Source organism: Garra rufa, chromosome 10 (genome assembly GCF_049309525.1).
Source record: "Garra rufa chromosome 10, GarRuf1.0, whole genome shotgun sequence".
NCBI lineage: Eukaryota > Metazoa > Chordata > Actinopteri > Cypriniformes > Cyprinidae > Garra > Garra rufa.
Window position 1 is genome coordinate 9,581,134 of NC_133370.1, and position 25,231 is coordinate 9,606,364.

Genomic DNA, 25,231 nt, shown 5'->3' on the forward strand with positions numbered 1-25,231 from the left:
AATGGTATAGGTCAATTTTTTAAACATTGTAATGCTTTTTAAATATCCTGTTTGTGAATAATACCTTTTTTTTTTTATCCCATCAGTCCTGCAGTATGCTGGCCAGCCGTTTGACCACTCTATCCGCTTCTGTGCTCGTAATGGAGAGTACATTACCATAGACACCAGCTGGTCCAGTTTCGTCAATCCCTGGAGCCGCAAAGTTTCCTTCGTCATCGGTAGACACAAAGTTCGCATGTGAGTGCATAAGATTAATGAGAAAATAAGAAGCAGAATATCAGATAATTTTCATCAGGAAATGTACAAATCCACTACTACTTGACTACTTTTCAAAAGAATTTCTTTTTTAAGACATTAATGTGTTAAATTGATTAAAAATGACAGTGAAGACATTTAAGTGCTGTTCTTTAATCAAAGTATCCTGGAAATAAAAAAGCATCACAGTTTGATGTAACTTTGATTTAAAAAAGAAATGTTTCTTGGGCAGCAAATCAGCATATTAAAATGATTTCTAAAGGATCTTGTGATGCTGAGAACTGGAGTATTGATGCTGCAAATGCAGCTTTGCATCACAGGAATAAATTACATTTTACTGGTCAAGAGTGTTTGTTTCAGTAAGTTTTTTTTTTTTTTTTTTAACTCAATTCTGCTCACCAAGGCTGCATTTATTTGATTTAAAATACAGAAAAAACAGTAATATTGTGAAATATTTTTACTATTTAAAATATTTGCTTTTTTAAAATTTATTTTAAATTGTAATTTATTCTTTTGATCAAAGCTAAATTTTCAGCATCATTACTCTCATTACGGTCTTTAATGTCACGTGATCCTTCAGAAATCATTATAATATGCTGATTTGCTGTTCATAAAACATTTTTTATTATTATTATTATCAATATTTTTACTCGGCTGTTTCCAACATAATAATAATATTAAATGTTTTTGAGCAGCAAATCAGAATATTACAATGATTTCTGAAGGATCATGTGAGTAGAAAAATGAGGCTCAAAAATTCAGCTTTAAAATCACAGGAATAAATTACATTTTAAAATATATTCAAATAGAGAACAGTTATTTTAAATAGTACAAATATTTTAAATGCATAATAAATGCAGGCTTGGTGAGCAGAAGAGACATCTTTAAAAAAAAATGTAATCTTTAAAAAAATCTTTAAAAAACTTTTGACAGGTAGCATATATTCAAACATTTAAAAAACATTTAAATAGAAAACTCTATTTATTAGAAAACAGTTATTTTAAAAAGTTAAAATATTTTAAATGCATAATAAATGCAGGCTTGATGAGCAGAAGAGACATCTTTAAAAAAAAATCTTTAAAAATCTTTTGACAGGTAGTGTATATTCAAACATTTAAAAAACATTTGAATAGAAAACTCATATTTTAAATTAGCCATTTTCAAAATGTAGTTTTACTGGATTTTTGATCAAATAAATGCAGGCTTGGTGTTTATAAGAGTCATCTTTCAGGACAAAAAAACTTTTGAATAGTAATATAACTGTAATTTTGTCTATTCTACCAGGGGTCCAGTGAATGAAGATGTGTTTGCAGCTCCGGCCATAGCTGAAGGCAAATCTTTAGATTCAGACATCCAGGAGATCACTGAACAAATTCATAGACTCTTGCTGCAGGTAAAAAAATCAGCAAGTTTCTGATGCCTGGTGTTTTAAAATCTCTGTGTTGTGTACTTCATCCTTTAGGATGAGAGAAATGAAAGTCTTTGGTGAAAATGTGTTTTTTGTGTATTGCAGCCGGTACACAACAACGGTTCGAGTGGCTATGGGAGTCTGGGCAGTAATGATCACCTACTGAGCGTGGCGTCATCTAGTGAAAGTAACGGTAACGGAACACGTCAGCGACAAGAGGAAGAGGATGGCAGGAAAGCCAAACCAGTGAGTCACATGATGAATCTAGATCAGTGGTTTTCTGTTAGTGAAGCTATTTTTGCAAGTCAAATGCTTCGCGGTCACTTTTTTTCATGCGTTGAGGCTCTGGTGGATTTATTTGTCTTTTTGTGTGCGTGTGTTTTCTCAGAGGAGCTTTCAGGAGATCTGCAAAGGAGTTCACATGCAGAAAAACCAGGAGCAGCAGTCCAAAAAGAGCCCTACTAGTATGTAGCAAAATCCTCCGCCATCTGTGCACCGTCATCTGTCATCAAAGTCTGGTTTTGTGCGTCACTCAGGCTGCATGATATGAAGAGAGATTATATTAACAAAGACTATGAATGTGATTTGAACTGTAATATTGAAACATTTAACATTTGTGGCTGTCACTTATAGGATAAAGGAACCCAAAATTAGTGGAAAACATCCAACAGTAATTCACAAATGCAACATTTTAGTAGGAATATAATATTGTAAGTGACCCTGAACCACAAAACCAGTCTTAAGAAGTGTATTACGGGTGTATTTGTAGCAATAGCTGGCAATGCATTGCACGGGTCAAAATTTTAGATTTTTCTTTTATGCCAAAATCATTAGGATATTAAGTAAAGTTCATGTTCAATATAATAATACAATATATAAAATTGTATAATACATTATATAAAAAATAATATAATTTATATTGTTTAAATACACTACTATTCAAAAGTTTAGGGTAATGAAGTTTTTTTAATAAAATATTTTTAGATTTATTTTATTAAATTAATTATTCATAAAATAAATATTTATTTCATTATTTATTTTTTATTATTTTATTAAGGATGAATTAAACTGAGGAAAAGTGAAAGTAATAATTTATAAAAATTTTATAAAGGTTTTAACAAAGAAAAATTTTATTTTACAAAAGATTTGTTTCAAATAAATGCCTTTTTTACTGTGTTCATGAAAGAATTTTGAACAAATATATATATATATATATATATATATATATATATATATATATATTATAGTTTCTGCAAAAATATTACACATGACAACTGTTTTCAACAATAATAATGAATAAATAAGTTTTTTTAAACACCAAATCAGCATATAAAATAATTTCTGGGGGGTTTTCATGTTACAGTCCCATTTTTGTATTTATATTTCTTAACATTTGTTAATGTATTAACTAACATGAACAAGGAAAGAATAATACATTTATTAAAGCATTTATTCATCGTTATTAATGTTAATGAAAATGCAGTTGTTCACAGTGCATTAACTAATATTCACAAACACAACTTGTCATTTTAATAATTCATTAGTAAATGCTGAAATTAACATCAGCTAAGAAGAAATGCTGTAAGTATTGACTAAAGTAGTCAATTAATGTTAACTTTGCTGTAATGTATTTATAATACAGATTTGTTGAATTAAATTCGAACCATTAATAATCACACTAGGCAATTCCAATTTTAATTCGACTTGTTGTGCAGCCATTCTAAAGGCTCTTTTTCTCTCTGCAGAGGTCCAACAGAAAAGTCCAGTGGTTCGACCCAAAGATTCTGCGCTTCCTGTGAACTGGAGAGAGTCTCCTGAGGAGCAGCATGCTGCAGTGCAAGAGGAGCTGGCCTTCAAAGACCAGACCGTCTACTCCTATCAACAGATTAGTTGCCTGGACAGCGTAATAAGGTACTAAGACACAAAGTCACGTCACAGTGAAAACTGATGGTCCACGGACAGAGAATGTCTTGACTCACTTAGCCAAATTTAATGCACTTATTGATCCTGTGGTGCAAAGAGAGTATGGGAAACTGGATTAAGCGTGCTATGAAGAAGAATGAACTTGTTTTCGAGAGTCGTGAGAGGACATTAGGTTATGCAGGATGTAGAATCTCATTAGCACTCTTTCACAGCAGGATAGTTGTTCTGCATGTTTCGTCTAAAGCATAAAATGATAGAAAATGAGACAAAATGCTTAATTTTAATGCTTTCTGTGCGGTTGTTAAAACAATTTCCTTACAAAGTTATTAAATATTTACTGCAAACATACTGAGATTTTCATTGGTGATATTTTAATCAGGGATTTCAGAGAGATTAAAGAAAATGTAATACGAATTTAAGAACATTGTGATACAAAACAATGTAATAAAGACAAAACAAAGCAGAAGGCTTTTACTGTATGTTACATTTAGCCTGGTTAGTTGTTTCTAAGCCTTGTTTTTCATTGATGATGTCTTTCTGTCTCCATCAGGTATTTGGAGAGCTGTAATGTGCCCATCACAGTAAAGAGGAAGTGTCAATCCTCCTCAAACACAACATCCTCAAACTCAGATGAAGACAAGCAGAGAGCTGTTGAGAGCTCCATGCAAGTGTCTGAAGGTACTGAAAAAAATCCAGTTTTTTTATAATTAAGCAGGTTTCTGAATTGCTTTTCATCAGAGAAAAAAAAAAAGAACAATAAAATACAAAACATTCAAAACAAATCTATTATAAAGAATGTTTCATCCCAAAATTATTTTTTTTTTACCATTTTTAATTTTAAATATTAATTTATTCGATTTTTATTTTATTATTATTTAATACATTTTTAATTAGCAATTTTGTATGATCTATTATTATATAATTTATTTTTGCAGTAATATCTGAATTTTATAGTGCTATAATACTATTCCAGGACAGTTATAAATTCTTAAACACACTTTCGTTGCGTAATTTTCACAATAACGTATAAAACTATCATAAAGAATATTTCACCCAAAAATGGAAATTAAAATCATTTTTATTTTCAAATTTTAATTTATTTGATTTTTATTTTATTATTATCATTTAATCAATTTGTAATTAGCAATACTGTATTCTATATATTATATTCTATATAAAATATATTTCTTCTCTTTTTTATAAAAATGTTTGCTTTTGAATTTTTCAGTAATATCTGAATTCAGTACTTCTTTAATGTTATTCCATGATGGTTGAAAATTCTTAAACACACTTTTGTTGCGTTAATTTCAAAATAACATAAAACTTTTAAAACAAATCTATCATAAAGAGTATTTTCAAATAGTGATTTATTATATTTTTATTTTATTATTATGTAATCTATTTTAATTAGAAATATTCTATATATTATATTCTAATATATATATATATATATATATATATATATATATATATATATTCTTTTTTTTATAAAAAATGCTTTTTAATGCAGTTATATCTGAATTTTATACTGCTATAATGTTATTCCATTACTGTTATAAATTATTAAACATGCTTTTGTTTCATAATTTTCAATATAACAAATCTATTATATAGAATATTTTACCCAAAAATGGAAAAAAAAAATATGAATTTATTTAATTTTTATTTTATTATTATTGAATCAGTTTTTAATTGGCAACATTGTATTGTCTGTATGTATATTTGTTTTTATAGAAATGTTTGCTTTGTAATTTTGCAGTAATATCTGAATTTTATACTGCTATAATGTTTTTCCATTATACATTTTTAAACACTCTTTTGTTGCATCATTTTCAAGACATTTTAAATGTATCCTCCATGACAATTTCAACAAAGCTTCATTTGGTTATCCAGCCAGATGAAATCCCTCTGGCAAAATTCGCAGTTTACCTATGTTCACACTAAACTAAACGTTCAAGTTTGCAAAGCATAAAAACACATTTACACGAAAAACAAATATAAAATGAATATATAATATGGTATTGGCTCATAAGACCATTTTGAGTGTTAATCCCTGTAAACACATCCCTGCATTTTCTTTGTGTTCAGAAGCGGGCCATTTAAAGGACCAACCGGGTCTCTCAGAATTAGATGTGTCTAAGAAGCCTCCAGGCTCTGGTGTAGTGAGCCCGTCTCTGACTCCACTCCCGCTGCCCAGTAAACCTGAAAGCGTGGTGTCCATCACCAGCCAGTGCAGCTACAGCAGCACCATTGTACACGTAGGAGACAAGAAAGGTAAGACGATTTATTATGTATTTCTGTATGCCTGTCTGTCTGGCCTGTCTGTCTTTCTTTCTCTACTGCCTATCTATTCTTGTAAATAATATTTCTGTAACAAAACCTAGTGAGCTGTCTTGATCTCTGCTGCCTACATATGAAATTGTGTTAGTTTTATTTCTAAACATAAATATAAAATATAATGTAATATAATAATAAATAAAAAATAATAATACATTTTCAGATTCAGAAGCATTTTCATGTTATTAATATTACAAATTTAAACAATTTTATTTATATCAATAAAAAACATGAACATGTTCTATTTATTTTAATATTTGATAAAAATCTTTAACAGTATATAGCACAATTAGGCAAAACCGCTTTTGACTTTAATTTGTCTTTTCTTTGCAAAACACAAAAGCATCTGTACTTCAAATATTACTCTTTTATAATAAAATATTAATTGTTTTTAATACAAAAAATTAATTAACAAATAATGGTGATAATGTATAATAAATGTAAAATAATAGCCATAAATTATTAGGTTATTGTTTCTAATCATTTTGTTATAATAAAATGAACAAAATTAACAACAAATTTAAAATGACAATATAAATTAAAATAATAAGAATTTTCATGTTATGAATATTACAAATCTATACTGTTTTGTTTATTTTAAGAAAAAAGCTTGAAATTTGCAAAAAAAAGTCTAAACATAAATATATACAGTACAATTAAGCAAAACTGCATTTAATTTAATTGGGTTGTCTATGTAAGATACAAACGTGTCTGTATTTGAAACGTTATTATTTTGTAATAAAAAATATTGTTTCTAATAATTTTGTTATTTGTTTATTTTACTAAATGTAAAATAATAGTCATATAAATTAAGCTATGTGTTCTAATCATTGTGTTATAATATAATAAAATAAATCAAAATAAACAGCAAATCTAAAATGATAAATTATAAATTATCAAATATTGTCAAGCTTTTTCATGTTATGAATATTAAAAAATATATGCTATTTTGTTTACATCAGTACAAAAAAAACATTAAAAATGTATATTTTAATGTTTGCAAGACACAAAAGTATCTGTACTATAAATATATATTTTTTAGGTAACAAAATATGTAATTAATAAACGGTGATTGTAATACATAATACATTTAAAATAATACAAATTGATTATGGTTAAATTATTGTTTCTAATCATTTTGTTTTAACAACGTTTTCTAAATCATAAACAACAAGCTTAAAATGATAATATAAATTATATTTGTAAATAATACATTTGCTGATTCTGATAAAAAAATTTCATTTCATGAATATTACAAATCTATTCTATTATGTTTACATCAATTAAAAAACAGACCCCCATAAAGAATATTTCACCCAGAAATAAATAAAAACATTTAAACATTTAATTTATATTCTATATTGTTTTTATTATTCTATATTGTTTTTACTTATTGTTTTTTCTATATTTGTTTGTATTTTCTATAAAAATGTTTGCTTTTTAATTTTGCATTACTATAAAAAAAAAATATTTTTGTATTCTATGTATTATAGCATATTCTGTATTCTATAAATTATTTTTTCATATTAAACAGCAAATTTAAAATTATAATATAAATTAAAATGATAAAAAATAAATTTGCAGATACTGATCAACATTTCTATGCTATGAATGTTACAAATATATATATATATATATATATATTATATATATATATATATATATATATATATATATATATATATATATATGACCCTGGACCACAAAACCAGTCTTAAGTCGCTGGGGTATATTTGTAGCAATAGCCAAAAATACATTGCATGGGTCAAAATTATTGATTTTTCTTTTATGCCAAAAATCATTAAGAAATTAAGTAAAGTTCATGTTCCATGAAGATTTTTTGTAAAACTCCTACTGTAAACATATCAAAATGTAATTTTTGATTAGTAAAATGCATTGTTAAGAACCTAATTTGGACAACTTTAAAGGTGATTTTCTCAGTCTTTTTGATTTTTTTGCACCCTCAGATTTCTGATTTCAAATAGATGTATCTCAGTCAAATATTGTCCGATCCTAACAAACCATACATCAATAGAAAGCTTATTTATTGAGCTTTCATATGGTGTATAAATCTCAGTTTTGTCAAATTTAACCTTATGACTGGTTTTGTGGTCCAGGGTCACATATATATATATATATATATATATATATATATATATATATATGATATTTTGTTTACACCAATTAATAAAAGCATTAACAATTGATTGTTTTAATATTTGCTAAAAATTGCATTTAACAGTATTCAGTGTAAATTATTAGTGTTATTGTTTGATGACTGCAATTGTCAAAATGGCCATCTAATTGGGGAAATGAGCATCCAAAATGAAATAAAAGCTAAATAAAAAGCTATCTATGCAGCTCACAAGGTTTTGGCTAGTTTATCTGTATTAGAGCTGTATGTGTGCTTTCTGTTCCTTGGTAAAACACCTTTTTTGTTTCAGTCGTATCCTCAACAAGACACATCTCTTCAAAGCTAGAATTCTCTTCCAAACTCCAAAGTTAGTAAATTCTTCCCATGACATAGGGACAAAAAAAAAAAATTTGATTGCAAAGCCTTTTGATTGAGTTGATGAGTAAAATAACAGTGCAAATCTCACTGGCAGGGCTTCAATAATGTATGCACTGTACTTGCATTTTCCCCTGGTTCCCATCCTTACATGCATGAGATAAACTTGAGAAGACCTGGATGCAGCCCGTAAACAAGTGCTGGTCGTGTCACCTGTGTTTTGCGAGAACATTTTGCTCATTGGAGAATTAAGCATCTTGTGTTTGTTCTTTGCAGAGATCATTGAAGACGTCCCCAGCGCTGAAGGCACTGAAGGTCAGGGTCTCACCGTTCCTCCGGCCGCAGTCTCGCCGCAAAATCAGGAGCGAGAGGCTTACAAGAAACTGGGCCTGACCAAGCAGGTTCTGGCGGCTCACACTCAGAAGGAAGAGCAGGCTTTCCTCAGCCGCTTCAGAGAGCTGCGAGGTGTGCATGCGTTCAAAGCCGACTGCTCCCAATATCTGGAGAGACAGAAAGGACAAGTTGCATCTGAGGGTAAGCAGTGTTTGAGTGTACATCTGAATCTTACAAAACTGCACAGCACTGTGTTCTTTTCCAGTGTTCTTAGTGTCTCAGAGAGGTTCACAGTAAATGCTGAGTTTATAATGTGTCGTTTATGTGCGTTTTGGGAACGCAACAGGTGCCTACCATCATCCCAGTCATGAAGAAAGCTTATAAACTGATCATTTAAAAATACAAAAGTGAAGACAAATAATCAATATTAGTACTGCAATTTTACAGCTATTCTGTAAATTAAATTATTATTTTTATTCATTTATTTTTTTCTTTAATGCTCTTTTTGTACAGGTCAGTATTATAAAAGTAAAAAAAAAAATTACATTTACATATAAATTGTGGAAATAATTTATTTTGTTTGATATTTGTATTTAATAATAATTATACTGTTGTTAATGACCATAATAATAATAATAATACTTTTTTTTACAGGTCAGTATTACAAAAGTAAAATAAATGTGCAGTTAATTTATTTTGTATTTTTATTTAATATAAATAATAATAGTAATAATAATAGTAGTAGTAATCCTGACCATTATAATAATTAGTAGTAGTAGTAGTAGTAGTAGTAGTAGTTATTTTCCTTTTGTAATATTTTCTGTAAAAATATAATTCCTAAAAGTGGAAAATATAAAAGAAATGATGATGATTGATTATTGTTATTTTAAGGAATTAAACAAAACAAGAAATTATTTGTATTTTATTTTACTTTTATTATTAATTTACTTTTATTAATATAAAAAAAATATATAAAATGTTTAAAATATAAAAAAAAAATAATACTTATTAGTAGTAGTAGTAGTAATAAAAAAATATGAAACACAACAAGGAATTATTTGCACCTTTATTTTTCTTTTGTAATATTTCCTCTAAAAATATAACTCCATACATAAAAAATGTAAAATATAAAAAATATAATGATGATAATGATTATTAGTATTGTTGTTGTTGTTGTTATTTTAAAAAAGTTAAACAAAACAACTAATTTTATTTTACTTTTGTAATATTTAAAACTTTAAGGGCCAAATAATAATTTTATTCAATTATTGTCATGTATTGTCATTGGCTACTTTTAGCCTATGCATTTTATTTTACTTTTATTATATATTTTACTTTTCTTAATATAAAAAAATAAAAATATAAAATGTGTAAAATATAAAAATATAAATAAATAATAATAATAATTAGTAGTAGTAGAAGTATAAAAATATGAAACACAAGAAATCATTTGCACCTTTATTTTACTTTTGTAATATTTCCTGTAAAAATATCATTCTTAAAATAAAAAATATAAAATGTATACAATATAAAAAATATAATGATGATGATTATTATTGTTGTTGTTGTTGTTGTTTATTTTAAAAAGTTAAACAAAACACGAAATTATTTGTATTTTGTTTTACTTTTATTGATTTTACTTTTGTAATATTTTCTGTAAAACCTTTATGCATTTTATATGTATCTATTATGCTTTTTCACTTTTTTGAATTTTAGTCAGTGTGCAATGAGTATGTTTGGGGATAAAACAAAGGTACAAATCTCAAAGTCCACTCCAAAGGGAAATATTTAGTTTTTTAAAAAAAATCACTTTTCAAGAACTACAATGAACGGCTGCTTTAGACTACACAGCATTGTTTTCTGGATGCTGTGGTGTCATTAAATCATTAAAATAAATCCCGCCTGCGGAAATTCAAATGGTTGTGGGATGGGTAGGGACAAATAATTTATTTATTTTTTTTTCAATTATTGTCATGTTAAATACAAATTAAGTCATATTTAAAAAAAAAAAAGACTGCTTTTAGCTTTATGCTGGAGCTGGTTTCGGGCAATGAAAGTAAGTATGTAAATAATTAAATAAATTAACAATAATATCATGTATCAGCTATCTGGCAGACTGACATAGGACCCAACACTACTGTAGCATCAACTATACCTTGATGTATCTTTAACTATAAGGTAGCTGAGGAAACTTGCTGCTCTGGCAAGGGGCGTGGCAGGACTGAAACGCAGTCTACGCTGTTCGCCAATCACAACGCGGTGGGACAGCTAACCAATCACAACACATTTGGTTTTTCAGAAGGCAGGCCTTTAAACCCGGAACTAATCGGGCCATTTGTGCCAGGCTGAGGAGAAAGGTATTGTAATGCAAATTATGTGAAAAAATAATGCGTTTTTCAAACCACCCCCAAAACAAAATAAGGATTTTGAAAAAGAGCATAACAGGACCTCTTTAATATACAAATATAAAATGTGTAAAATACACATTTAAAAAAAAAATTATATGCACCTTTATCTTACTTTTGTAATATTTCCAGTAAAAAAATAATCCTTAACAGTGTTGGGGGTAACGCATTACAAGTAACGCATGTTATGTAAGAATATTGCTTTTTCCAAGTAACTAGTAAAGTAACGCATTACTTTTTAATTGACAAGAAAATATCTGAGTTACTTTATTTTTTAAATAAAAAGTATTGGTCACACTTTATATTAGGTGGCCTTAACTATTATGTACTTACATAAAAAAATATTGCATTGCAAAACACCTTTGCTTCTATTAAGGTGGGATGTGGGACAGGTTTGGTGGTATGGGTAGGTTTAAGGGTGGGTTAGGGTGTAAGGGTTGGTTCAACAGTGGTAATTACGTAAATTAATTACAAATGTAATTACATATAGGTTTTTTAAAAATATATATAAATACAATGTAAAAACATGTATGTACACAATAAGTACATTGTACCAAATGATTAATTTAAATGTAATTAATTACATAGTAGTAGTTAAGGCCACCTAATGTAAAGTGGGACCAAAGTATTTATTGATTAAAAGCTCTCCTGTCCCCATGTTGTAAGAAATTGTAAGATGTTACTTAAGCTCTTGAATAAATGTGAACTTGCATTTATTCACCTCACTCACTGAAAAAACAGATACAGTATTCCTCAAAATGAATAAAAACTGTGAAATTCAACGCAAACGAGTTATAATTAAATATGTTAATACAAATATCCTTAATTTTATTAATTTTATTAACCAATGTCTTGGCTGTCGATCTTCAATGATTCAAATTATCCATAATAATGAGCAAAAATTACTCAAGATAATCTAACATTTGTTTTCCTTTTTTTTTTTGCTAGAGTCGACCTTTTTTTTTTTCTTCTTTTTTTTTTGGTCTACTGTACAGACGTGAATTTACTTTTCTCTAAGCCTGAGGCTTTTGGTGTGAAAAGGCTTTTACATTACAATTTTAAATAAAACAGTACATTATTATTTATTTGTATTTATTTTACTTTTCTAATATTTCCTGTAAAAATATAATAATAAATTATAATATATGAAAAATTTAAAAATGATGATTCATATTATTATAAAAAACTAAACAAAACAACACATTATTTGCATTTTTTTTATTTCCTGTAAAAATATAATAATAATAATAATAATTTTAAAAATTATTATTATTATTATTATTATTATTGTCACGATTATTATTAGTAATAGTAGTAGTAGTAGTAGTAGTATTTTTTCCAGGAAATATTACAAAAGTAAAATAAATTAGCAAATAATTTCTTATTTTGCTTATTTTTTTATTATTTTACTACTACTACTACTAATAGTAATATATGAAAAAAATTATAATAATTAATTAGTACTAGTATTATTTAAAAATTAAACAAAACAATAAATGGTTTGCACTTTATTTTATTATTATTTTACTTTTGTAATATTTCCTGGAAAAATATAATAATAATATCTGAATATTTTATTTAAATATTATATATTTTTTTAAATGCTATTAAAATTATTATTATTATTATTATTATTATTATTATTATTATTATAAACAAACAGTTTTTACTTTGTAATATTTCCTGTAAAAATATGATAATAATAATAGTAGTAATAATAATAATAATAATTCAAAAAATTATATTATTATTATTATTATTGTCACGATTATTATTAGTAATAGTAGTAGTATTTTTTAAAGGAAAATTACAAAAGTAAAATATACTTTATAATTTCTTTTTTGTTTAATATTTTTTTTATTTAATAGCAGCACTACTACTACTACTACCACTATTATTTATAACAATATATGAGTATTTCATAAGAACTAATGAATATTATTATTATATTAGTTGTTATTATTACTATTACTTCTATTTTATTATTTTACAGTGATATTATTATAAAATAATAAAATAGCAAACCTTTTTTTATCAGTGTAAATATCCAAAAATGTTGCATCACAGTAGTCTTTGCATGATTTAAATTAATAATTGTTTCCTCTTTTTCTCTGCAGCTGTTCCCGCTGTTCGCTCTTGTAAGCAGGGTTCCGGCACGAGGGCCAATGAGACCACCGGAACCCGCCGGGGCCGTAACAAGAAGACCAAGTCCAAGCGGATCAAGCCTAATGAGTCATCCGATAGCACTCCTTCCGGCCGTAGACCTCCGCCCAGACCTCAGCTGCAGAGCCTCAACCAGACCTCCTGGTCTCCCTCGGACACATCCCAATCCACTTTCCCCATCGCCTATCCGGCTGTGATGCCTGCTTACCCGCTGCAGATGTACCCGGGAGCCGGCGGCATGCAGCCCAGGGTGGATGCTCCACTGTCAGGCTTCGGGGAGAATCAGTGCAGCCAGGATCCACGCATCCCCATGCAGCCCATCCAGACGCCATATTCGGCTCCTTTGGTAACGCCCATGGTGGCACTGGTGCTGCCCAACTATGTGTTCCCACAGATGGGCGGCACTCCACAGCAGCCGTTCTACCCGAAGCAGGGAAGTTTCCCCGCACAGCCTACCTTTCAGCCTCAACCTAGTTTTGCCGGCCAGGCGCCGTTCCCTCCGCCATCTACATTTACCATACAGACCCAATTCACCCCCCAGAACCCCTTTAACCCACAGACTCCATTTCCGCCACAGCCGTTTTCGTTCACGTGTCCCGAGAACCCCCCAAAACCGCCTGAGCTGAGGGAAGAGCCTTCTCGAAGCCCCACCCCTCAGTCCATGGGTGGAGGCGGGCCGCCGTCCCCGCCATTGTTCCAGTCGCGCTGCAGCTCGCCTTTGCAGCTCAACCTGCTGCAGTTAGAGGAGACGCAACGCTCTGCTGAGAGACAGGAGAATGCGGCGCCATCTGTTGTACCACAGACGAACTGCAGCAGTAGTGTGGAGAAGGCAGGAAGTGTTACCGTGCAAGCTAAACCTGATAAGAATGTGCCACAGGTTGGTTGGGAATCTTTCATTTTACTCTGTGACACACATATCTTATATTGCATTGAATTTTTGACCATTCTGTTCATTTTAAATACTTTTCTTAATTTCATTTTATCTGAAGGTGTTCAAACAACTGACACAAAAACAGAAAAACTCAAATGCAAAACTTAGTATTGACCAACAGGTGGCAGTATTTACTTTTTTTTAAGCAAGACAATCCAAATTTAAGTTTTGCGTCTTGGTGCAGTGACATTAGATTTTTGAGCGTGCAAAATTATTATTATTATTGCAAAAGTAATATCTGTATTTTAAAAAAAAAATTGCAAGTAACTGTATTGTTATTAATTGTAATATCTATATTTTTAAAATAATTAATTATAATAAAAAAGAAGAAATGTGAAAATATTATGCCAAACAATTTTCAGCAATTGCCAAAGTAATATGTAGTTTAAAAATAATTAATCATAATAAATAATAATAACATTAATAAATGTTTTGTATAATGTAAATTTAACTGATTTTTATTTATTTTTTTATTATAAATATATTTTATCATAATAAATAATAATAATGACAAATACTATAACAGCCTATTTTTATTTAAAAAAATAATTAATAATAATAATAATAATAATAATAATAATAAACGTGTTATAACAAAAATGTAGCAGATTTTTATTGCAAAAGTAAAATTTCTGTTTAAAAAAATAATAATAATTATAATAAGTAATAATAATAATACAAATAATAAATGTAATGATTATGCTTGCAGTATTCTTTAAATTAGGCTTTAAGCATGCAAAATTATTCAGGATCCCCAACAAGAAATTATGTCACACTTCCTTCTGTATTAAAAATAATAGTTAGAATATATTCCAAATAAATAAATAAAATTATTATTATTATAAATTGTTATACCATCTTCTTCACTTTTCCAATATAGCATTGTTCACATTAGGTTTTTAAGCCTGCAAAATTATTTAGGATTCCCTGAGAGGATATGAAGTTATGTATTTTCATAAATATTTAAATACATTTAAATAAAAATACTACCTCCAACTGCATCAACCATGCCACTTTAAAAGCTTGCATCCATTGTTTTGAGCTAAGAAGCAGTTCTGGGATGTCTTTGTATATATTTTTTTAATGAGCAACTGGTATGCAGGAGATGAAAATAGCAATCAAACAACTATGCAGTTATGTTTATAGATGTGCGAATGTGTCTTTTCAGAATAGTGAAAAGTTGTGAATTGAAACCACTTGGCATATTCAAAGTGATTTAGATGCTTTACTTAACACTGTGGTTTAGTATTGGAAAATCAGCATTCATTAGTTATGTAAAGATACAAGATAATAAATTAATGGAGTTTATGTTCTACATTTTTGTTGTTTTTCAGGTTGAAGGGTCACCTGTTGACGGTCAGCATAGCGATGCATTCTCCTCATCTAGTGACCTGCTGGACATTCTCCCAGAGGACTCGCGCTCCGGCACCAGTTCTGCCACCTCAGGCTCCATGGGCTCTGGGTCCAACGGCTGTGGAACCTCTGCTAGCGGCGGGTCTGCCAGCAGAACTGGTGAGTTTTGAAGTTTACAGTGGTACAGGACACATTAAATTAATAAAAAGTGACTGTGAAGACATTTTGATGTTACAAATAAATGAATACTGTAAATATGCATCATAGTTTCCACAAAAATATTAAGCAGCACAACAGTGTTCAACATTGATAATAATAGAAGATCAGCATATTACTATTCTGCCCTCCAAAGGCAAAGTGCAGTAACTACACATTTGGTCAAAATTGAGTTAAGGCTTAAAATGGACTTTGTGACAACTGTTTTGTCTTGTTTCAAAGTCTCCTGGTTCAGTTTTGTCCTGTTTCAGAGAAACCAGAGTGTCAACATGTTTGACTAGCTGGCGTAAAAACTTTAAAGGCATTTTTCTCAGTTTCAGTGTTGGCATAGTTACTGCACTTTGCCTTTGGAGGGCAGTATTATTTCATTATTCCTGAAGGACCATGCATTGACTATTTAATTCAGCTTTCCCGTCACAGAAATACATTGAAATATATTAAACAGTTGTTTTGAATTGTAATAATATTTTTCAATTTTGACTGTATTTTTGATCAAATAAATGCAAACTTGATGCGCATAACTATGGCATGTTGCGTTTACTGCAATTATTTCTCATGTATATTATTGTTTAAGTAAACAATCAGCAATAAAGACTGTTAACAGTTGTGAACAAACATTATTAGATCTATTAGGCTGCTTATGATCACTTATGATTCATTATAAAGGGCCTTTTGACCCAAAAATGCATTTGACTGTTCGCACACCAGTCTACAAAATGCGGTACAAATATTGTATACTGTTGTTATATATTTTGATGTTCTTCAATGGTTCAAAAAGCGGAAGAACCTCATATTCTAAGACCACAATAAACAACATGCATTCCCACTTCCTTAAAATATTCAGTTTGATTTCTCATACATGCTTTCCATGATAAAACTGTGCTGGTCAAAAGGTCAACTTCTCTCATCACACTTTTTTTTTTTACTTCCTCAGGAAGCAGCAACACAAGCAACAACAGCAGTAACTACTTCGGCAGTGTGGATTCCTCTCAGAAGTCCCATAAGGCCAAGGGGCAAGGCTGTGGTTCGGGCTCTGGGGCGCTGGATGGGAGTGAGACCCTGATCAAGTATGTACTGCAGGACCCACTGTGGCTGCTCATGGCTAACGTGGACGAAGATGTAATGATGTCATACCAGTTACCATCTCGGTGAGTGGGCTAAGAGAAGAAATAGACCCCCTCCCACTTTACTAGTAGTAATGCCCGCTTACCAGTAACCAACCAATCCCCCTCCCTTCCTGCCCTTCATTTTTAGAGCTCTAGTAGCAGTTGTTATGTAGTCTATACTGTGTTTGAAGATGTGAAACCAACTGTCATGTTAATAGAACGATGCAATCTAGAAAGGAAGTCTTTTACCTTCCTGTCAGACCCACACTTAATTTTCAAACTGATTTACACACCCTTTTGTCATCTAAGATGTTCATGTGTTTCTTTCTTCAGTCATAAAGAAATCTTTTTTTTTTTTGAGGAAAACATTTCAGGAATTGTCTCCATATAGTGGACTTCTGTGGTGCCTGTGAGTTTGAGCTTTCAAAATGCAGTTTAAATGCAGCTTCAAAGGGCTCTAAATAATCCCAGACAAAGAAGAAGGGTCTTGTCTAGTGAAACGATTGGATATTTTCTAAAGAAATGTACAATTTATATGCTTTTTAACCTCGAATGCTTGTCTTGTCTAGCTCTGCATGTAAACTGTATTCTGGTTCAATACAGTTGGGGTATGTTGAAACACATCTCATTTTCTCCTCCAACTTCAAAATCCTCCTACATTGCCGCAGAAGTACAAAGTAAACGTGCAAAGAAGGTCAAACGCCCTTTACAAAAACAAAGGTAAAACGGCGATTTTGAAGTTGGAGGAGGTGCACAGAGTATGCATGCACATTGCAGAGCTAGACAACCCAAGCATTTGTGTTTAAAAAGTGTATAAATCGCACATTTTTTAGATTGTTTTGCTAGATAAGACCCTTCTTCCTTGGCTGGGATCATTTTTAGCCCTTTGAAGTTGCATTTGAACTGCATATGGAAGTTCAAACTCACAGACACCATAGAATTCCATTATATGGAGAAAATTCCTGAAATGTGTTCCTCAGAAAACATACTTTCTATGTGACTGAAGAATGAAAGACATTAGTAAAATATCTGTACATTTTTGTTCTTGAAGTGAACTAATTCTGTAAATACAATAGGAGGTTAAAGATATGTCCAATAGGGGGCGCAATATACATGTGTTTGACTAAACTTAGCTGCTGATCAAGTGGTGTATGTTTGCGTTTTATTCGTTTGAAATCATTAACAAACCAGTCAAACCACTTTCGGTTTCAAGTGAAAATAGGTTTATAGGTTTTAAAGGGGTCATGAACTGCCTTTTTTAGTTTGTACTGTTCTTATAATGCTGTCAAGATTTTGATATCAAAAAACTTCATAATTTAGAAGTAATAGCTATTTTGTGTGCCGTTTTTAACCCCCCTCATCAGAACGCTGTTTAAATAGACATGGCGGATTGTACACTCTGAAGTAAACGCTCAATGTTATGATTGGCTAACACTTGTGTATGTTTGACAGCCTACATCCCTTATAGATGGATGCATAAATACTCAGTACATGATATAGTTATTATCACCTCACTTACCCAGTTAATTGGTTACACTGAAAATTGCAAACATTTGTTGCATTGCAAGTTTTCTAAAATGTTAGGTTGAAATATGCAACTGAGGCATTAATTAATCTAGTACAAAAATCTAGACACTGAAGTCAGTTTCAAAATTCTTGTTTAATTTTTTTTTTTTTTTTTGACATATTAGAGTCAAATGTATCTCACTCCATAATTCAGAAAAGCGCAATAAATAAGCTTTCTATTGATGTATGGTTTGTTAGATTAGGACAATATTTGGCCGAGATACATCTATTTGAAAATCTGGAATCTGAGGGTGCAAAAAAAATCTAAATACTGAGAAAATCACCTTTAAAGTTGTCCAAATTAAGTTCTTAACAATGCACATTACTAATCAAAAATTACATTTTGATATATTTATAGTAGGGCTGGGCGATTAATCGAAAAGTAATCGAAATCGACATTCAGAACCTATAATCGATCAAATTTTTCCAGGTCAATTATTTCAATTACTTTCCCTTAAAAACACTACTGCGTGTGGAGTCACGTGACCCCGCTCCGTTACGTTGCGTTATTCCGCCGACATGTCGATGGAGAGCTTAAACAGTATTTATACAGTAAAAAGTATTTACAGGATATACAAGAGTAATTTTATTTAGAAGAGATACTGCTTATTTTCTACTTTTAATATTTATTATTATTTTATAAATAATTTATTTTGTTTCCAAAAGTGCAAGTTATTTATTTTCACTAATTTAAGAAAAATGTGACTTTTCATTTTAAGCAATGTGTGCTTTAATTTCAGTTGTTCAACACTGATGTTCAATAAATAATCATAGATAGTATATAGTGTGTGTGCACCCTTCATTCAAAAATCTCTCACTTGTAATATGTGCGCATATTTACTGTACAAAACTTGACAGTGAACTATGAGGGCAAAAAAATAAATATTATTTAAATATAATTAAATATAATTTTATTAATGAATAAAATAATCGTTCATTAATCGTAATCGGGTTAAAATGTTCAATTAATCGAGATTTTGATTTTAGGCCAAATCGCCCAGCCCTAATTTATAGTAGGAATTTTACAAAAAATCTTCATGGAACATGATCTTTACTTAATTTCCTAATGATTTTTGGCATCAAAGAAAAATCAATAATTTTGACCCATACAATGTATTTTTGGCTATTGCTACAAATATACCCCAGCGACTTAAGGCTGGTTTTGTGGTCCAGGGTCACATTTTAGAAGAACAATGGAATTTTGGCTTCTCAGTTCATGACCCTTTTAATCCTGTATTCTGAAGTGGTTTTTACCATGAAAATAATCATAGATGCTGGCTTGGCACTAAATTACAAACATATTTTCCCTTCTGCAGTGACATCCAGAAGGTTCTAAGGGAGGACAGAGAGAAGTTGCGACAGATGCAGAAAAGTCAGCCGCGCTTTACAGAAGAGCAGAAGAGAGAGCTGGCGGAGGTGCATCCCTGGATGAGGAGAGGTGGGCTGCCCAAAGCCATCGACGTCAAGGTTTGTATACATTCATAAATTCATGAATTGTGTCTTAATTTTGATGCCTACAAGATGTATACTACCGTTTGAAAGTTTGGGGTCTGTTCAATGTCACATGATCATTTAGAAGTCATTCAAATATGCTAACTTGCTTCTTAAGAAATATAAACAATTCAGCAATAAAAATGTGTTTTTGTACATATAGTTACATACATACAGTTGAGGTCAAATGTTTACATTCACCTTGCAGAATCTGCAAAATGTTAATTATTTTACTAAAATAAGAGAAATCATACAAAATGCATGTTATTTTTTATTTAGTACTGACCTGAATAAGATATTTCACATTACAGATGTTTACATATAGTCCACAAGAGAAAATAATAGTTGAGTTTATAAAAAATTACCCTGTTCAAAAGTTTACATACGCTTTTTAATAGTTTTTTTTTTTTCTGAATGATCAGCTGTTTTTTTTGTTTTTTTTTTTGTTTGTTTGTTTAGTGATAGTTGTTCATACTTCCTTTGTTTGTACTGTTCTTCAGAAAAATCCTTCAGGTCCCACAAATTCTGTTTTTTCAGCAATTATATGTATTTGAACCCTTTCCATCAGTGACTTTATGACTTTGAAATCCATCTTCTGACACTGAGGAAAACTAAGAGACTCATATACAACTATTACACAAGGTTCATAGCTCACAGATGCTTGAGAAGAAAACACAATGCATTAAGAGCTTGGGGTGTAAACTTTTCGAATTTGCAGATCAGGGTAAATTTAACTTATTTTGCCTGTAGCATCTAAGGACCAGTACTAAATGAAACAAAATTATATTTAGGCAAAATATTTTTTAAAAATTACACGGTTCAAAAGTTTTCACCCCTGGCTCTTAATGCATTTTTTCCTTCTGAAGCATCAGTGAGTGTTTGAACCTTCTGTAATAGTTGCATATGAGTCCCTCAGTTGTCCTCAGTGTGAAAAGATGGATCTCAAAATCATACAGTCATTGTTGGAAAGGGTTCAAATACACAAAAAAGCTAAACAGCACAGTATTAAGAGTCAAGTGTATGTCAACTTTTGAATGGGTTAACTATTATTTTCTCTTGTGGACTATATGTAAACATCTTTTATGTGAAATATCTTACTAAGATCAGTACTAAATAAAAAATAACACACATTTTGTATGATCCCTCTTATTTTGGTAAAATAATTAACATTTTGCAGATTCTGCAAGGTGTATGAAAACTTTTGACCTCAACTGGAATTTTCAGTAAAATTACAATTAAAAAGTAATAACTCTGACCACATTTCACTATCTGGTCAATTCCAGATGGATAAAATCAAGCCTTACAAGTCTCAATGTCGACTAATATCTGTGTTTATTTCCAGGCGTGTGTCGGCTGTGAAGAGGTCAGTGAAACCCTAGCAGAGGAGGATCGACCGGATCTGCACATGGGAGAAGCAGAAAGCAGTGATGTCAGTGTGCCTCCAGCCAATAACAGCGAAGACTCTACACACTCAGAGACACATGGCTGTCCCGGTCCTGTCACATAAACTGAACCCGTCTGTCCACCTGGAAGAAAACAGACCTCGTCTGAGCAGACAAAGCGGACATTCAAGCATCAAACAAATGCTTCTGCCGCGGCCTCAGACTTTCACGAAGACTCGTTCTTTGCTCGATTGTGTGAATGTGTTCGTGTAAATGTGTACAGATGTGTAAATACAGGAATGAGTGAGAGAATTAATTATTTCCAGACAGTCCAAACTGTCACTAAAGCCAGACTCTGTGCTGTTCAATGACCATTACTGTTAGATTGTAACATTAAGGAATTATGATTCCTTTTCAGTGTTTCACTAACAGTCTTTAACTTATTTCTTCTTTAGAATTTTTGTAAAGAAACTATTTTATATGTATGTTTTTTTCTTCTAAATAGGCGTACAAGCTCTTGAAACAATTCTTCTGGTGTTTGATAGTTGTGTCGTTGGATATGTTTCTGATATCCTTTCAAATTCACAATTTAACACTGAGGACTTTTATGAGCTGAAGTATTATTTATTAAAACTCGGACAGATGTGACGTACTTTTTGGCGCAAACCACAATAACTAGGTCACATCACATTGCTTTAGCACTTGCAGCTTATTTGCTCTGACAGTGAATGTGTTGAGAGCTTAATGCAATTCATTGCATTAGTAGCATTAGGTGAATTTATGTGAAAAGTATTTGAGGCTTAAGAGTTTAGGTGCTGTTGTCTTGTTCAGACTGGCTGTCTGATGGTCTGTTGCAATGTAGAAGCTCAGTGTTAAATTTCTTCTCTTTTATAAGCCACACAGACAGAAGTCTTGATCTCGCCCACTGTCGCTACCTAACCTGTGAAAACCTGCTGTACGACCACAATTACCATAAATCCACAGCACAACGCACCTTATTAGGGACATATGGGCAGAATGAGATTTCAGAATTAGGTTCGAAGGTCTGTGTTTTGAAAATAGCTAAAACACTAATGTGGAGGTCAACTTGACATTAAGCTCTTATTGTTGAGAAAGCAACGTTTAGCCCACGTTGTGAATAAATGTGCTTGCATTCTGTCACTTTCAAAACTCGTGAATTTACGATGTTTCTTAATACTGAAGTGAATTTGAATTAAAGTCTATTTTGTAGAAATTCTCTTGTTTGTTTCTTGTTATATTTAAGACAAATGTAATGAAAATTGAAATTGAAACGAATTAAATAGCCCTGATCACGTATTTTTACACAGGCTAGATTAAACTTTTTTGGATTTATTTTAAGTCAGCTGTCATATTTCTGTCTACTGTCTATATTTTGTTAGAACTGCTTTAAATATATAAAATTCTATAAAATTAAATTTAGATAAACTGCTTTTTATAGGCAACTCTAAGTTCTCTAATATATATATATATATATATATATATATATATATATATATATATATATATATATATATATATATATGTATATGTATATGTGTGTGTGTGTGTGTGTATATATATATATATATATATATATATATATATATATGTGTGTGTGTGTATATATATATATATATATATATATGTGTGTGTGTGTGTGTGTGTGTGTGTGTGTGTGTGTGTGTGTGTGTGTGTGTGTATATATATATATATATACTGCTGTTGAAAGGTTTTGGATCAGTAAGATTTTTTTATGTTTTTTAAAGAATTCTCTTATGATCAGAAATACAGGAAAAACTGTAATATTATTAAATATTATTACAGTTTAAAGTAATGGTTTTCTGTTTTAATATATTTAAAATATAATTTATTCCTGTGATGCAAAGCTGAATTTTCATCAGCCTTTACACCAGTGCAGCATCTCCTTCAGAAATCATTGCAATATGCTGATTTATTACTTTTATTGTCAATGAAACAGTTGCTTAATTTTTTTTTTAGAACATGTGATTTTCATTTCAGGATTCTTTGATGAATAAAAAATTAAAAAGAACAGCATTTACTTAAAATAGAAATCTTTTCTAACAATATAAGTCATTGCTGTCCCTTTTTATCAATTTAACACACGCATCCTTGGTGAATAAAAGCATGGATTTCTTTGGAAAAAAATTGCTACAAAAGATTTATATATTTTAAATAAAAGCTGTTCTTTTAAACTCTTTATTTTCATATCCTGAAAAAAGTACAAAATTAGGCTTTGCATCACAGGAATAAATTACATTTCAAAATATATGCATATATAAAACAATCTTACGTTTTTTTCTGGATTTTTGATCAAATAAATTATTTTTAATGAAAAAATGTAAATCAGAGAACGTAAGTTTTTTTGTGTGTGTATAAAATTCCTATTTTCAGTATGTTGTTGTGCTGATAATAAGACGTCAGTCCAACCCAGTCCTGCGCAAATGGACCGTTGGAACAGAGGGGCCCTTTTTTCTGCGCCATATGTTCAAAGTCAGACGACCGTTACAGCGGTTTTTTATTATTATACAGCGCACATCCGATCCGACGCACAACTTCCCTTCATGTGATCAGCCTCTCGCCGCGCACCCAGACAGGAGTTTGTATGGGAAGCCAAACAACCCAAAAGTGGGACGAAACAGCGCGGTATTACAGTGCTCGCGCCGCGCTGCCCATTGGGTGGCGCTAGCAAACACGTGTTCCATGCGCTGTCGAGTCGGTCGCGCGGCTCGGTCCATTGGGCCGCGCAGATGACATGTCAGCGCGGCGCGAGCACTGTAATACCGCGCTGTTTCGTCCCACTTTTGGGTTGTTTGGCTTCCCATAAGTTTGTGCCTCCACTCCTCCACACATGAAAGGCGCGCTAGTTCCTCTCTTTCACACCTGCGCCAATTTGAGTCCAAGGTGTGAATGGTTCCCTCAGGCCTCCTACTAAGACGACAACCTTCAGATGCCGAAAATCCGGCCCCGACCCGATGAAAGCAGTGGTAATACAACCTGTCAACAGTCTGCGAACAGTATATGTGGATTTAAAAGAGTTAATACGTATTTACATCAAACGCGCTGGTTGTAGAAAACTTCCAAATGGGTTTGTGGTAAATTAGTGATATGCTCATTTGGAGCAATGGGACTGATATTTGGTTTTGGTCGACGATTGATTTAAACAGAAACCAACAAATACTATTTAAGTAACCTCAGTTTAATGTTAGCCTACTTAAAACCTAAAGAAAGAGGCGAGTGTCTGTTTTACAAACTCTGACTAACTGTTGTTAGTCTTTTTGTTCGTGCGCAAGTATGGCGGTTATCAACCGTTTTACACAAATTTAGGATGTAGATACACGTTTTTGTATATGTCACCCCATCCCTGGAAAGTCATTTCAATTAACTTAATTTTCATTGACATTTCTATAGCAAATAGAATAAAATATCTTTTTTAAGGCTGAAACGTCGTTACCATTGGCTATCAGTCAGTCAGAAGTTACAAAACCATCAAGTTGATGGACTTACCTATTAATGTTAGTTTTAGGTTTTGTGATGCATCCCTTACAAAATACTAGCTTATATATTAGCTATACATTATATAGAAGTAATCATACTTTTTCGTACGTTTTCTGAAATATAGCTACTGTGTTACAATATAGGTACCTTAAATGATGTTTTTGTACATTTTATGCAAAGTTATTTAGACTTCATTTGACGACTTCAACCCACTGGAAAAATCATTTAAATTAACTTAATTTTTCATGTTTTTGTGTGTTTTATGCAAAATTATTTAGACTTGATGTCAACCCAAGTCATTTAAATTAAATTAATTTTTCATAGACATTTCTATAGT

At 31.0% G+C, this 25,231-nt stretch overlaps 1 protein-coding gene across 2 annotated transcripts in view; it reads left to right on the forward strand.

Moving 5' to 3' along the window:
* per2 (period circadian clock 2) overlaps window positions 1–22,612 on the forward strand; it is a 49,233-nt gene extending 26,621 nt beyond the window's left edge. Inside the window, exons 11-23 of one of the 2 annotated variants that reach the window (XM_073848955.1) lie at window positions 87–237; window positions 1,540–1,648; window positions 1,769–1,909; window positions 2,052–2,127; window positions 3,409–3,574; window positions 4,137–4,264; window positions 5,675–5,860; window positions 8,709–8,966; window positions 13,288–14,210; window positions 15,599–15,776; window positions 16,768–16,981; window positions 19,822–19,972; window positions 21,339–22,612. In XM_073848955.1, coding sequence (XP_073705056.1) covers window positions 87–237; window positions 1,540–1,648; window positions 1,769–1,909; window positions 2,052–2,127; window positions 3,409–3,574; window positions 4,137–4,264; window positions 5,675–5,860; window positions 8,709–8,966; window positions 13,288–14,210; window positions 15,599–15,776; window positions 16,768–16,981; window positions 19,822–19,972; window positions 21,339–21,503 — 2,846 coding nt within the window. In that variant the 3' untranslated portion in view covers window positions 21,504–22,612. The remainder of the gene's footprint in view (window positions 1–86; window positions 238–1,539; window positions 1,649–1,768; window positions 1,910–2,051; window positions 2,128–3,408; window positions 3,575–4,136; window positions 4,265–5,674; window positions 5,861–8,708; window positions 8,967–13,287; window positions 14,211–15,598; window positions 15,777–16,767; window positions 16,982–19,821; window positions 19,973–21,338) is intronic. The other variant, XM_073848954.1, reaches the window with a different exon arrangement.
* The last annotated feature ends 2,619 nt before the right edge of the window (window positions 22,613–25,231 follow it).